This window comes from Prinia subflava, chromosome 1, assembly GCF_021018805.1.
Source record: "Prinia subflava isolate CZ2003 ecotype Zambia chromosome 1, Cam_Psub_1.2, whole genome shotgun sequence".
In the NCBI taxonomy this organism is placed as follows: Eukaryota; Metazoa; Chordata; class Aves; order Passeriformes; family Cisticolidae; genus Prinia; species Prinia subflava.
The window spans coordinates 53086124-53100007 of record NC_086247.1 but is presented as its reverse complement, the minus strand read 5'-3'; the positions used below and the strand labels follow the sequence as shown (position 1 = coordinate 53100007).

General features: G+C 42.0%; 1 protein-coding gene across 5 annotated transcripts in view; it reads left to right on the top strand.

Annotated features, from left to right (window-relative positions):
- The window catches only part of MPPE1 (metallophosphoesterase 1), a 31273-nt gene extending 17919 nt beyond the window's left edge, over nt 1–13354 (top strand). For 2 of the 5 annotated variants that reach the window (XM_063396759.1, XM_063396752.1), the window contains exons 2-10: nt 4222–4590; nt 4965–5073; nt 5715–5818; nt 6330–6410; nt 8149–8257; nt 9105–9176; nt 9292–9414; nt 10244–10384; nt 11795–13354. In XM_063396759.1, coding sequence (XP_063252829.1) covers nt 4322–4590; nt 4965–5073; nt 5715–5818; nt 6330–6410; nt 8149–8257; nt 9105–9176; nt 9292–9414; nt 10244–10384; nt 11795–11977 — 1191 coding nt within the window. In that variant the 5' untranslated portion in view covers nt 4222–4321 and the 3' untranslated portion in view covers nt 11978–13354. The other 3 variants (XM_063396767.1, XM_063396776.1, XM_063396745.1) reach the window with 3 other exon arrangements.
- Nucleotides 13355–13884: the final 530 nt, after the last annotated feature.

Genomic DNA, 13884 nt, shown 5'->3' with positions numbered 1-13884 from the left:
CAAACCCATCTTTTTCACAAATGCAGAATATATTCGGGTTGTGGGTGTTTATGGGAATACAACAAAATTGTTCTATTTTGCAGAATTTCTCAATTCATCCTTTTCTGTAAGCTACATAAAATCAAAATATCTGTGTAGATTTGTCAGTCTGTGTAAATTTCAGCCCTAAGGATGTGCTAATGCAAACAGAAATTAATTCTGTCATTAAATTATTGCAGAGGGGTTTCTTAAAAAAATTTCTAAATGTCTGCTCAGAATTTTTCTTCAATCCCAATAATAGGCGAAAAATTGTGGATAAAGGAAGGATTTAGTGTTCAGATTTGGAAAGTGTGTTCAGAGCATTTTGCATCATCAAAAGAAGAATCCATCAGAAGCGCTTTTTTGATTCAAGAGTGAGGTACTTGGAGAACTCTGGTATTTGAAGAGCTGAAAAGGAAGGTGAGAGTGCAGAAAGCCACAGTCCACAAGGCAGAAATGTCGTGTTGCTCCAGGGAGGGTGAGCTGGGAATGAACAGAGACAACTCCCAGTTACAAGTGTAGCTTGCAGAACCTTGTGAGATTTGAAGCTGAACTTGTTTGTAAGGATGTTCCACAAAAATTTAACATAGTTGCATTACAGAACTATATTTTCTCTGAAAGGTGTAAATCTCTACCTTTGTGACCTTGTGATAGGAGAGTTGGGTGGAAACATTAGGAGTAGGATTAAGACTCTTGTGTCCTACTTGGTTCATTAGGACAGTTTTATGCAGTTGTAATTTAATCAATAAATTTGCCTGGGCATGTGCAGTGTTCCGAGTTGCATATTCACTAAGTGACAGGGCAAAGCTCCAGAGCTCCTTGTGCCTGCTCTGGCTGTGGAGCACCGTGTGCCCTTGTTTCGTTCTTGGCTCACTTGTGAATTAAAGCTGGCTGATGTTCTGAACAGGAGACGGAAGACGGAAACAAAATAGGAGCTATGCAGGTCTGCATTGCCAGTAAACTTGATGAAAATAAGGAGGATAGCATGTATAACAGAAAATTATAATTGCAAAAATGTTTGTAACACTGGCTAATAAGTAAAATAAACATGAAAGTTGGAGCAGAAAGCAGTGCCAGTCGCTGGAGCCTTGTAGTGTAAAGTTTTGCTTTCACCGTGTTTAAACTTTGGTGTCGTTGTTAAATGATTCAGTAATTGTCCTCGTCCACAGGCCGATTTTTAATTGTCGCGCAGAGCAAGAAACAGTGAGGGATCCTCACTGTCTTTTCTCATACCTAAGGCCCCCCAGCTCTGAGGAAATGACTGTGACGAGAATAATGAGCCGTGCGAGGGGGGCGGCAGCAGCGCCCTCCGCGGAGCCGCAGCTCCACCCGGCAGCGGCTGCGCAGCCCCGGCCGGGCTCAGCGGGGATGGGCTGGGAGCAGCCGTGGGCTGGCGGGTGGCAGAGCGAGGTGGGCAGGGATTTCTCTCAGCCACTAGTAGGAGCTGTCTTTCAGCCTGATCTGCATCGCGGACTTTCTGTGAGGTTGGGTTGGATTTTTTTCTTTTTTTTATTTCCCTTTCCGCTTTTCCTTTCACTATCTGGAATGCCGGCGGTGTAGGGTGCAGATGGGGCACCCTGGCAACTTCCACATCTGCGGCACAACTGCCCAAACAGTAACAATTAGCAGCAGAAACACCGGAGGAGGAATGGATGTGGAAGTGACCGGCTCTGTGGCATTGATTATTGCTACTTGTGACTTTTGAAAATGGCACTTTTGCCTTGAAGATATTTTTATTTGCTACTGATTGCAGGTTTGGTTCATTGGTGTGGGTGTTGTGGGGTTTTTTTTGTGTGGTTTTTTTTTTTTTTTTAATCTTAACAGTATCAGTTTGCTCTTGAAGCTGTGATTTTTCATTCATTCATTCATTCATTTATTTTCTGGATGTGGCTAATGCAAGTTAAATAACTTACTGGCATTTTCTGTTCCAATTAATACTGTTTTTGTTGGAAGAGGAGACTGTCTCAGACTACCAAAGTCTACTTCCAAATAAGTACTACCAACTTTGCAGGATAAAGCCATATAAATTTGTGGATAATAATATTCTTTGGATAAGAATTTGCCTGTCTTTTTGTCCGTGTTACTGTGCCATTTAGCAGATATCTCTGCTTTGATCTTGATCTCCTTATGAGGTGTACAAGCAAGGTGTTGATATTTTGTTTGCCAGTTAAAGTGCAGGTGAGATGAATATTAAACAGCTTAATCAGTCTATTTGTGTAGTTTCACATATTGTGGAATTGTGACGTTTGGGCAGTGGCTTTTTCCTGCTAAACCAAGTTTAGGTAGAAGTGAATTCCATGCAATTAAGTGTTAGTCATGCTACTGTTTGATAATGCATATTAGAAATGTTTCATGGTGCAGGCTAATGGATCTTTGTCTCAAATAAGTACTTCGTAGTGCTGATATGGGAAGCTTGTGTTTGGAAAGAAGTGGCTATTATCAAATAGGGGTTTTGGTTAGAAAAATCATATAATAATCATGTGTCAGTATTCACTTTCATGAAGACATAAATTGAATGGGCTACTTCATAGGACAGTGAAGCAATTTAACTTTGTTCTGTGTTCTGCACATAACTGAGGCCAAGATTTTAGAAACAATCCACTGATTTTGTGTGACTTTGTAATTTTGTCCCAATTTTCCTGATATTTGGAGTATAAATTTTCAAAGGTACCAAATATTTACAGCTGTAGTCAGAGTTAGTTAATTCAGACTTGTCTGCTAATCACTGAATAGTGTGTTCAGCAGTTGATCACATCCTGGACATTAGTCCTAAATTAGGATTTATCTGTTGTAGAAAGCAAAATTTCAATCCCACTGTTGGGGTGGGGACAACATTTTGTGGATTTCTGTGGAAGTTGTTCCTGAGCCTGTGGAGCAGCATCTCTGTAAGTCTCCTGGAGTCCCTTTACTGTGCGTGTGCTACAGTGTTCACCTTTAAAGAGCAGGGCTTTCAGACCTGCAGTGCTCTTCAGATTGACACCCTGAGAGGCTGGACCTGGAAACCAAGGGATTGCATTGGAGAGTGAGGGCTGGAGCCTCTGTTCTCTCAGCTGGGATACTTTCTGGTGGGCACTTACCCTGAAAAAACAGGGCTCCTGCCAAGGGCTGTGGAAGAAACAGAAAAAAATACTCGAGTTTCAAAAGGCGTAAATTCCCTGTTTAGATTACAAGGTATCCAAGGCAGCAGCAAGCAGTAAATAGTTACCTCACCAATTTGGGCTCATGAACTGTTTCTGTACAGCTGCAATGAAGTTTCTTTTTTTGAGGCTTAGATGTTTCTTGTTTTCCTCTTGTCAGAAGTGAAGCAGCCTTAGTTATTCACCCGTGTGTCTGTGCCTGTGTTCCTGGAAACCTCCTGAAAACTTGTTCTGGGATAGTGAATTGCCCGTGGTTCTTGGAGATTACAACAAACCGTATTAAAGGTGGTAATGCTATTGATTTGGTGCAGTCATGATCTGTACTTGTGCCAGAAGACATCCTCTGGGAGTTGTTCAGCCTGGAGAAAAGGAGGCTGAGGGGAGACCTTACTGCTCTCTGCAACTACTTGAAATTAGGCTGTAGCAGGGGGAGTGTTGTTCTGTTCTCCCAAATAAGTGAGGGGATAAGAGGAAGTGGTCACAAGTTTGCCAGTGGAGGTTTCGATTGGATACTAGGAAGAATTTCTTCCCTGGAAGGGTTGTCCTGTATGGGAACAGGCTGCCCAGGGCAGTGGAGGAGTCGCAATCCCTGCAGGTATTTTAAAGATGTATGGATGTGGCAGCCAGGGACGTGGTTTAGTTGTGGACTTGGCAGTGCTGGGTCAAGGCTTGGACTCACTCTTGGGGTTCTTTTCCAACCTCAGTGATTCTATATGGATCCTAATGGATTTTTTTCCTTTGTTGCAGCTGCTGTTCAAGCTCAGCTCTGTCTTTACCTACCTCTGACCCGCACTCATAGTGCTTTCACTGTGAAGTTCTAAAAAAAGCATCATGCACCAAGATCCTGGCTGGCTGTAAAGTGCTTTCCTTGCTGCTGGTGGGGGCAAGTGCAGCTCTGTGCTCAGCTGGCCATCTGCGTGCCTGGAGGAGAACTTTGTGCTTTAGGTCAATTACACATGCCCAAGCCTCTCAGGGTGACTAGAAGCTAACGCTGTAGGCCTTGCATGGTAGCTTTCCACAGGGAGTGCTGACTTAATGATTATTTTATCTTGTATTTTCTCCACAGGGATTTCGTGCTGACAAAAAGCCCAATGTGATCCTTTGAGTAGCCCAAACTGTTTTCATCTGAGAGAGAACTTGAGCCATTGTCTTATGCTAGTACTGCAATGCTGGGTTCTAGCTCGACCACTGTGAAGAATCTCCCTCTGAAGAGGAGGCTTTGTTTTCTGCTGAAACTTGTGTGCTTTGTCAGCTCAGTGTTACTATTTTGTGAATTTTTAATTTACTATGTGGTAATATTTCAATGCAAATGGCCAGATGTGAAAGGTGGAGCTCACATGAGTGAAAAAGAGACTTCAGTCCTAAAGGCCATAATTTTAGCTGATACACACCTACTTGGTGAAATCAGAGGACATTGGCTGGATAAGCTAAGAAGGTAATTACTAATTTTTCTGAATAATCTCTACTCAGGTTTTAGAGTTTTTAGTAGCAGCTAATGGAACAATAATTCACTGTTCTATTAAACAGCAGTTCATTAGAATTGTGATGAAAAAATAAACCAGCTGGTATTATTCCTTCTTGCATGTCTTGGTCCTGATTGTGTCATGGTGGAATTACCCACCAGTTAAGATGCACCTACTGTCCTTACACCTGATTTCTAAGTATTTAATTTGAATTTCATAATACATTTTCATATTTCAGTGTGTAAGAGCCAGTTTCCCACTCCCATTGCCAGGCTGTGTCTGTGTATTCAGAACTGAGGATACAGAAATAAGGCAGTGATAACTGGTTCTGTTTTTTTTTTTTCAGGGAATGGCAAATGGAGAGATCTTTCCAAACTGCCTTGTGGTTACTGCAGCCAGATATTGTTTTTATTCTGGGAGATGTTTTTGATGAAGGAAAATGGAGCTCACCTCAGGTATGACATTATCAGCTCTCTTATTTCAAAAAATGAGGATTTCTTGAAGGAAATGGAAGCAGATTAGGTATGCAAGGCTTTTTTTTAATACTGCTACAGTTGTCCTGTTGGTAGAAGTTTCTAGTCTTTCAGATAGGAGTTGAAATGTTGTGATTCTCTTTCATTTTTGGAAGTACCTTGAGAGTTTTGCCCCTCATATAAAACTTATAAAATATAAACATCTGAGTTTGTGCTTCTGTGTTACGTGCTTGTGATGGGCTGACCCTGGCTGGATGCCCGGTGCCCAGCAAAGCTGCCCTGTCACTTCCCTCCTCAGCTGGAGAGGGGAGAGAAAATACAAAAGAGACCCTCCTCCTTTACTGACCTTGGTGTCTGCAGGGCTCTTCCTCTCACAAATTCTCACTCCTCTCTGGCTGCAGTTGCAGTTTCCTTTTTGGCCACCTTCCTAGTTCTGTTATCCCAGAGGCACTGTCAGGTCCATGTTGGAGCTGGCTGGCCTTGGCTCTGTAGGACACAGGGGAGGCTCCCACAGAAGCCACCCCTGCAGCCCTCCCAGGACCAAAACCTCGCCATGCAAGCCCACTGCAAAAGCTTTGGTGCTATGGAACAGCACTAATTCCTTCTTCTGTGCTTTCCTGCAGGCCTGGGAAGATGATGTCAGGAGGTTTCAGAAAATGTTCAGGCATTCAGTTTCTACGGAGCTGGTGGTCATCGCCGGGAACCACGACATTGGATTTCATTACGAGTAAGTCTTGTCAGTGGCAGGAGCACACAGGTGCCCAGAAGGAGGTGTCAGCATGCCCAGTCACTGCTGCTGGGTCTGAGGGACCTACTTTGGGGTTATAGGAAACTTTTTGATCATGATCAAATTAGAAAGGGTCATAATGTAGAGTAAGGCCTGTGCACAAAACAGGTGTATGCTTCTCTGACCATATGAGGGTTGTTCAGAGCTGACCCTTCTGCACTGACAGAATCCTTGAAGCTGCTTTTCCTTGTGCTGGGCCTCCTCCTTTGAAAGGCACCTGAGATATCTCCACTCCCCTTAGCACAGAAGAGTGTAAATGCCCTCACTCTGCTGCTGCTTGCACTGATAGGAGGGGCTGGAGGGGGTGTCAGAGCATTCCTGTGAGTTTCCTGAGTGATTGTGTGAGCTGCATAACAGAGCAGCTGCAGGAATGGTCAGCAAACTGTAAAGCAACTGTGTCAGATGAGTTCCAATGGCAATGTCTTAGCTGTATTTTTGCTCTGTGACACAGAATGACTACTTACAAGGTAAATCGATTTGGAAAGGTTTTCAACTTTACTTCAGCAAAGCTGATAACTCGGAAAGGAATAAAGTGAGTATATTTAATTTTTTTCTGATGAAATTGTATGGGAATGTGGGAATGCTTCACTTGGAGCCCTTTTTTTTGTTGTAATCACATACCTTTTGATGTGTTGAACCCCAAACGCTTTGTAAAAACCTGTATTTTGATATGGACAGGAAGCTGTACTTAGAGCTATGTAAAGTGTAACAATTTCCTTCTAAATGGAAAAGTACTGTGGAGTCAGAATCCATCTTTCTGGTGTGCCTTTATACTTCCTTGCAGCTGGTAATGAGCCATGGCTGTAAACATAGCAGGATAAAGAAAATGACCCAACCCCCTCTGTGTTTACGAATTAGGAGTTTCATTAATTTTAATAACTTCTTTAGTCTGCAGAACTTAACCCTTGTTAGGGGAATCCGGGAACACAGCAGCTGCGTGTGTGCAGTTTTTCCACCAGGTGGGGTAATAATGCTCAGGCTGCTTTTGGCTTAGAGCAGAGCTCGGTGCAGTTTGCTGTCACAGCTGAGTGCCCGGGGCTGCACTTGTCTGCCCTGTGCCCTGTCACCTCCACACCGCGCAGGAACCCGAGGAGGGAACGCAGTCCCGGGGGTGTGGGAAGGTGTTGGAGTCTCGGGAAGGGAAGGCCCAGTGCCACTCTGTGTTTGGCACGTGTGCCCTTGGGTTGTGCTCACCTGTGGCAAGGTGGGATTCAAAACCTACAGGTTTACACCAGTACCCTTAATTAAGCAAACATTATAAATGTTTAATGAAAAATTCTGAGCAGGTCTGGAAATTTTTAGGAAGATCTCTGAGCTTTGTGAATGCTCAGTAAAAAGCTGTTGCTTGTCATGCAGATGTGGGGTTCTCAAGATACGTATTTCAGTCATTTAAAAATGAATTATTAAGGAACATCTCCATGTCTCCTTGGATAAAACAGCACAACAAAATTCTTGCATGCAGTTACAGATTGTATGTCTGGCATCCATTAACTGCAATGAGCTGCATTATTAATGAAATATTCAAAAATAAACTATTTTACAACAAATCTATGGTATAAAAGCAGCTTAATTTGCTCAAAGACAATTAATTTTTGTTTTACTATTGACTAGTATCTCTTAAGTGAAGACATTCAGCTCATTTTTGTCTTTTAAACAGACTGAATTGAACTGGGGATGTATCTCAAGCTGAATGTATGACTAATAGGTATGAATCTTGTGGCAGAAGTTGATTTGAAATCTACAGGGAAACCTCCTATTAAGAATAAAATCCTGTTTTGTGTGTCAGAGACCACAAAGTACAAAGCTTGTTCAGGGCAGTTACCCAAATGTAGTGCTGTCCTGGTTTTCAGTTGTTCCAAAGAAATCCAATGTCTCAAATTCTGTCTCTGAGGTCTAAACTGTGTGGGCAGAGAAGCAAGTTCTCCTTTCCCTGAGAATTTAGTTTAGTGATGGACGTCTAACATTCCACTAGAATTCAACTTAAGTATCCATTAAAATAGAAAAACATCTTTAAGCTTGAAGCATAAGGTACACTGTGCAACCTAATTAACAACTGTATAAAGGAGCCAACCAGGCAGAGACATGGCTGTAGTACAGATACTCAGAGGAGGATTTATAGCACATGATTTCAGGAGCTGTTACATTCTGCTGCTTTGTTGAGCTGTGTCCAACTTAGGAACATTTGCATTTTATAAAGTTTATCTCACATGAACAACAAGTGCCTTCCTGTCCTCCCCCACTTCTTTTTGCTCACCCCCTGGTATTTTCAGCTTTGTCCTAGTGAACAGTGTAGCCATGGAGGGTGATGGCTGTGCTGTCTGCCGGACCTCAGAGGCAAAACTTGTGGCTCTTTCTCACAAACTGAATTGCTCCCAGCAGGTAAGAGATTATTAAAGATCTGATCACAGCCAGCAACTCCTCTGCCACAATGGCAATACTGACACCCTAGCATAGTCGGGATACAACCAGACTCTCCCGAAAAAAATCTGCTTCCAATTCACATTGCAACTTGTTAGCAAGCCTTTCTCCCCCTCATATCTCTCTTAACCACGTTTACTTCAGTATTGACAGTGTTGCTTTGCACTAATGGTGTCAGCTTCCTAGTCAGTGCTGCCAACACTGTCATTTCCTGTTCCAAGGAATGGCAGAAGTTCTGTAACCCTTCCTTTGACTACAGATACACAATCTTCCATTTGTATTTATGGATATTATTCTGTTTTATAGCCTTCAAGCATGTTCTTTTAGCTTCCTGATTCTACTGCAATCCTTTCCTCATGGCCTAGTAGTGTTTTAATTGTATTTTTTCCTCATATCAAATTGCTTCTTGTATTTCCTTCCTCTTCCCTTTTTCATTGGCTGACTGGAGGCACAGTAGGCAGCATGACTGACTGGGCTGGCAGTCAATCAGGAAACCAGCTCCCAGTGGAAAAATTGCCAGACTCTGTCTCCCTTGGGCTGCCCTCAAACTGCTTTGCCTTGTTGGTGCAGAGATGCTGCTGCCTTCTGCAGTCAGAAAGAGCACAGCTGTATTTACAGCACGTACAGAATGGGGACTCTCACCAGTCCACAGTACAACTCTTAGGAGTTCAGACTGTGGCTAGTATTATCTGAGCTAAACTGCCTAACCAAAAACTAAAGCAAACAACCACCCCACCCTCCCTAACCCCTCAAAACCTGATATTGCTTCATTACCTTCACCCCTTCTATGGCTTGGTTTTGTTCACAGAAACTGAATCATTCCAACAAAAGATGCAGTGATGTGGAAAAGCTTCCAGCTTCAGAACCCATCCTTTTACAGGTGTGTTAGAGGGGGGGGGTGAGGCAACATATTGACATGTTGTTTGTGTGGATTTATTACTTTTCCAGGAAGGCTGGATCATTAACAACTAATCCTTGCTTTTAATTACTCCCAGCACTACCCTCTCTATCGGAAAAGTGATGCTGAATGCACCGGAGAAGATTCTGCTCCTCCAGAGGAAAAAAACATCCCCTTTAAAGAAAAGTATGATGTACTGTCTAAAGAGGCATCACAAAAGGTTTGATTTCTTGGGAACTTGAGTGGCAGTGGGTGGCTGAGAGGGGGACATGAGTGTAGATTTAAATAGATTAAAAAACTGTGGTAAGGCTGTTGGCTGAGACAAACATAGCACAGCTGCTCCTGTCTAATGAGGTCTGGGACAGGCTGCCTGTGAGAGCTGCTCCCCTGAGGAATCCTCGCTATCATGGCTTTGGTTTCCCAGGTATAGTTCCTAAGTCTTGGCACTCTTAAATCTGCTGTGGTGCCATTACCTCCACTTGAGCATCCTGTACTTCCTGTACTGTGTAAATTATTAACACACCTGGTATGAAGCCACAGTTTTCCAACACTTTGAAAGCATCACTTTTGCTGAATTAATTTCTAACTACAAGAAAATTTAAAGTATTCCCTAAAAACTTCATGGTCATTATTTCTTTCCTTCTGCATAAATGTCTTCACTCAAAGTTTTTCAGTACAAGATTCTTCCTTAGACAAGAGAATAACATTGCTTTACTAAACCCGAAGTTTTTCTCTCTGTGATATCCGCAGCATGCTGTTGCCTTTGTTCTTCTGATCTGTATGAAAAAAAAAAAAAAGGCAAAAAAAAAGGCAAAAAAAAAAAAGGCAAAAAAAAGAAGCCCAGTACTTGGGATCAGGGCCCCATGGGTGTGATTGATGTTGCAATACCAACAGATTTCGTACTGGAAAACAGAAGTTTACAGAAAACACTTTGTAAGCATATAAGAATTGCCATAATTTCACTCTGTTCAAAGGAAAAAAAAGTTTTTTAAGTTCAATTTCTTTTTAGCTGTGACTTAATTTTTGTGCTTTACCATTTTGTGTTCTAGCTGCTGTGGTGGTTTCAGCCCCGTTTGATTCTCAGTGGGCACACTCATAGTGCTTGTGAAGTGCTGCACGCAGGGAAAATTCCAGAAATCAGTGTCCCATCATTCAGTTGGAGGAATAGAAATAATCCTAGTTTCATCATGGTAAGTTTTAATTTTTTTTATTTTTGTCAGATAACTTTCATAGATAAATCAACATGGCAGTCAGCTATATTTTAAAACTGATTCTACCTGTAAAAACAAAAAATAATAAAAAAAAAATTGCCTACCCACCCAACCCACTCAGTACACTGCATCCACTTTATAAAGTACATCTGTGGGAGCCACATGTTCCGTGTGGTACAAAGCAATGCTGTTAAAGACCTAATTGGAATCTGGGTACATTTTCTTAGAAAGAGGTGCACTGTAAACTATTGACTTGTAAAAATAATCAGTATTGTGCACTGAACAGTGGAAAGACCAGTTTGGCTTGGCTGATTTACCAGCTCTGAAAACAAGACTGCATCCACCTCAAACCCCTTTGCACGGTGATGGTGGCTTTCAAACGCGTGCATTAACGCAGTGAAAGTGTTTGTGACGTGCCCACAGTCTGCCTCCTCATTGCCAGTTCACATTTCATACAGGGTGTTGGTTATGCTTGTGCAGGCAGTTCCAGTGCTTAGCATATCCTTAGAGGTAAATCAGTTAGTTCCCCGGTTCAAAAACAAAACAGAACTCTTACAAACTTGGAGTAAGAAGCAAAACCTACAATCTGTGTACAGAGTAGTCTGTGACTTGGAGGGGGAAATCTTTTATGTATGTTTTACTGCTGTTGAGTTTAGGCTGCTTAATACACAGATAACCCCACATGTTTAAATTCATTTTATGCAACTGTTAATATCTGTGGTTGACAGTAGTTCTGTTTATTCCATATTCCTGAGAGTAGCTGCCTTCAAACTACACACACACTCTGCACACGCCAGACAGCGCATTGTCACTGCAAAACAAGAGGTTGGCTAATTGAAGCTGCATCCTCTTCACTGCTGTTTTAACTCCTCAGCCTCCATCCGCTGTAAACTTTAATTTAAACTGCAAGGCCAAGCCAAAACCCAGCAAAGCTCTTTGTTGTTGAAGTTCCTATTCCTAATTTGGATTAGCCAACGCGTGTTTTTGCAGCATGTACTGGGTAAGGAGGAGGGCCTGGGGGAGGAAGGGGCACATTCACAAAACCTAGCTTTAGCCTGGAAAGGCTCCTTCCAGGTGGATTTACAGCAGCTCAAGTTAGGCTTCTCTTCAAGGCAAATCAGATGAGGAGCCCAGCTCTCTGTTTATGCTAGATGGGAAGATTGGCCTCTGGGCTAATGTTGGCCTGGTGAATATTCCAGTTAGTGCCCAGCACCACAAGGTATGGACTCTTCAGCCCCCTGGAGAAGGCACTGGTACTAGGAAACTGGCCCCAACCCTTGCCACCCAACACAGGGATTTAGAAATTGGAGATCTGACAGCTGTGGTGTTCACTCCTGATTCAGAATCCACTGTAACACAGCAAAGTGACAGTCTTCATTTCTTTTCCAGGGCAGCATAACACCAACTGACTTCTCCCTCCAAAAATGCTTCCTTCCATTTGAGAGCAGAGTCTTCACTATCTACTGTGCAGCAGGTGCTCTGCTCGTGATCCTGGTACTAGCTCACGTTCAGCTTCTCACTCCACCGTTTTATTTTGCTCAGCGTTTAATCAGTAAGCATAAAGCAGTATGAAGAGCCAGACATCTGCATTCAGTCACTGAAATACCAAAGCTGAGAACAGTCAAACATCAGACTATATTCATGCCAGCAAATGACCTAATTTGATTGCTAGTCTGAAGGCAGGTTGCATTTACACATACCATAGAAGTCCTATACAGCTGATATGACTACTACAGGATAAATAATTAACTGAAATGAACGTTTCATGCTGTACAAAAATACTGTATTCGACAATCAAATGAGTCCTTTTCCTGCTATAATTTTTGTATCAAATATGTATATTAAAAGTGTAACTGTACATTATGTAAATCCTATAGCCTCATCACTTGTCTCCACTTGTGTCTTACCCTGGTGGAGGCTCAATCTTGCAAACTGGAAACGTTTCTGTTTTATTGCTGCGTGGCCCTTCAAATGTCATACTTGTGTTTGTTAGGGTCAGGCAGAATCCGGATGCATCAGCACTGAGAGATGCAGATTTCCATAACCTTTTTAGGGTGTGGTGTAAGGGGCTGGTTCCTGACACAATAAATTGTTAGCTGACTATAATTTGCAGTTACCCATCTACCAGACAACAAGGGGAAGAAGCTCAAGGATCCAGTTTGCTGATACACACTTGAAAACTGCTTTAAAAAAAACTAGGGTGACACCTCAAGCTGCTGCTTTCAAAAAGATGTGCTATGATGAGCTTAAAAAAGAGGGCCCTCTTGCATCCCAGAGATGTGTGTGGTGAGGGGCCCTCCAGTTGCCAATCTCCTGCAAGAAGGAAGGTCAAATACAGCTGCAGTAACATTATCCTATGCCTCAGCCCTCAGTCTACAGCCAGGGATAGGAATGTGCCTTATTTTACATTCCACAAGTTCTATTGACTTTAGTGTAGTGTCACATTTTGAACTGCACTAGCTCCTCTGTGGGGAGGCAGAGGCCACAAAGATAAAATCTGAGCTCAGTGTCTCCAGTGTGTGGGGGAAGGTGGGACAGACCTACTGCTGCTCCCCACCCACCCCAGAAAAAACAGAGGGACTGCTTCACACCAGGACCAGTTTTCCTGCTGATGTTCCTGCAGGGGCTGGGAGCTCTAACCTGAACTCCTGGGCTGGGGCTAGTTTAAAAAAAAATACTATCTTTTGTTATTCATTCTATTACTTTCTTTGGCATGAGAAATAAGAAAATTTTGGGAATTTTGTTTAGTGTTAGCTTATTCCACCCAGCCTTTCACTTTTTTGGGAAATACGACTAAATTGAACATATAGATTTCTGGGAAGAGAAAATGGTCATATGATAGTATCTAAAATGGGATTGTTTTATATTCAACTGGAAACAAGTTCTCAATGGGACTGTAGTCTGATTTTAAAAAGATGACTGGTTGGGGTTTAAAACTAATAATAATACAGTAAAAAGTTAATAAAACCTGCTGATTTATATACCAGTGTGGGGACTGTGTTAGCTCTTCATCTCTCCCTAAATTTAAAATGAAGTGGGGGGAATGGTCCGAAGTGTGGTAGAACATTCTATAAAGTAATGTAGTCTAACACTTCTCTAGGTTTCTGTTATTGCAACTGTAATTTTAGACATTTGTACAGGTTATCTTGGACACAGGAAAAGTATATAGTCACAGACATAAAACACCTATGTATAAAATATAAAGCAGTGTTATAGTTACTAAAAAGGACATGCCTTATTGCTACAGCAATTCTTGCTTTTTATATATTGTACTGTACCACAACTTGTTTTGAGAATGTCATTTGCATAAATTATTCAAGTTTGAGAAATATTCACACATTTTGATTCTACAATATTTAAAATAAAATAATTTTCTAATGTGTCTCTTTATTAAAAGAGAAATAAAAATGTCATCTTGTAATTCTCTTAGGCCAGACACAAGGGTTTATACACCTTTTTTTTTTTCTTTTCGTATCTTC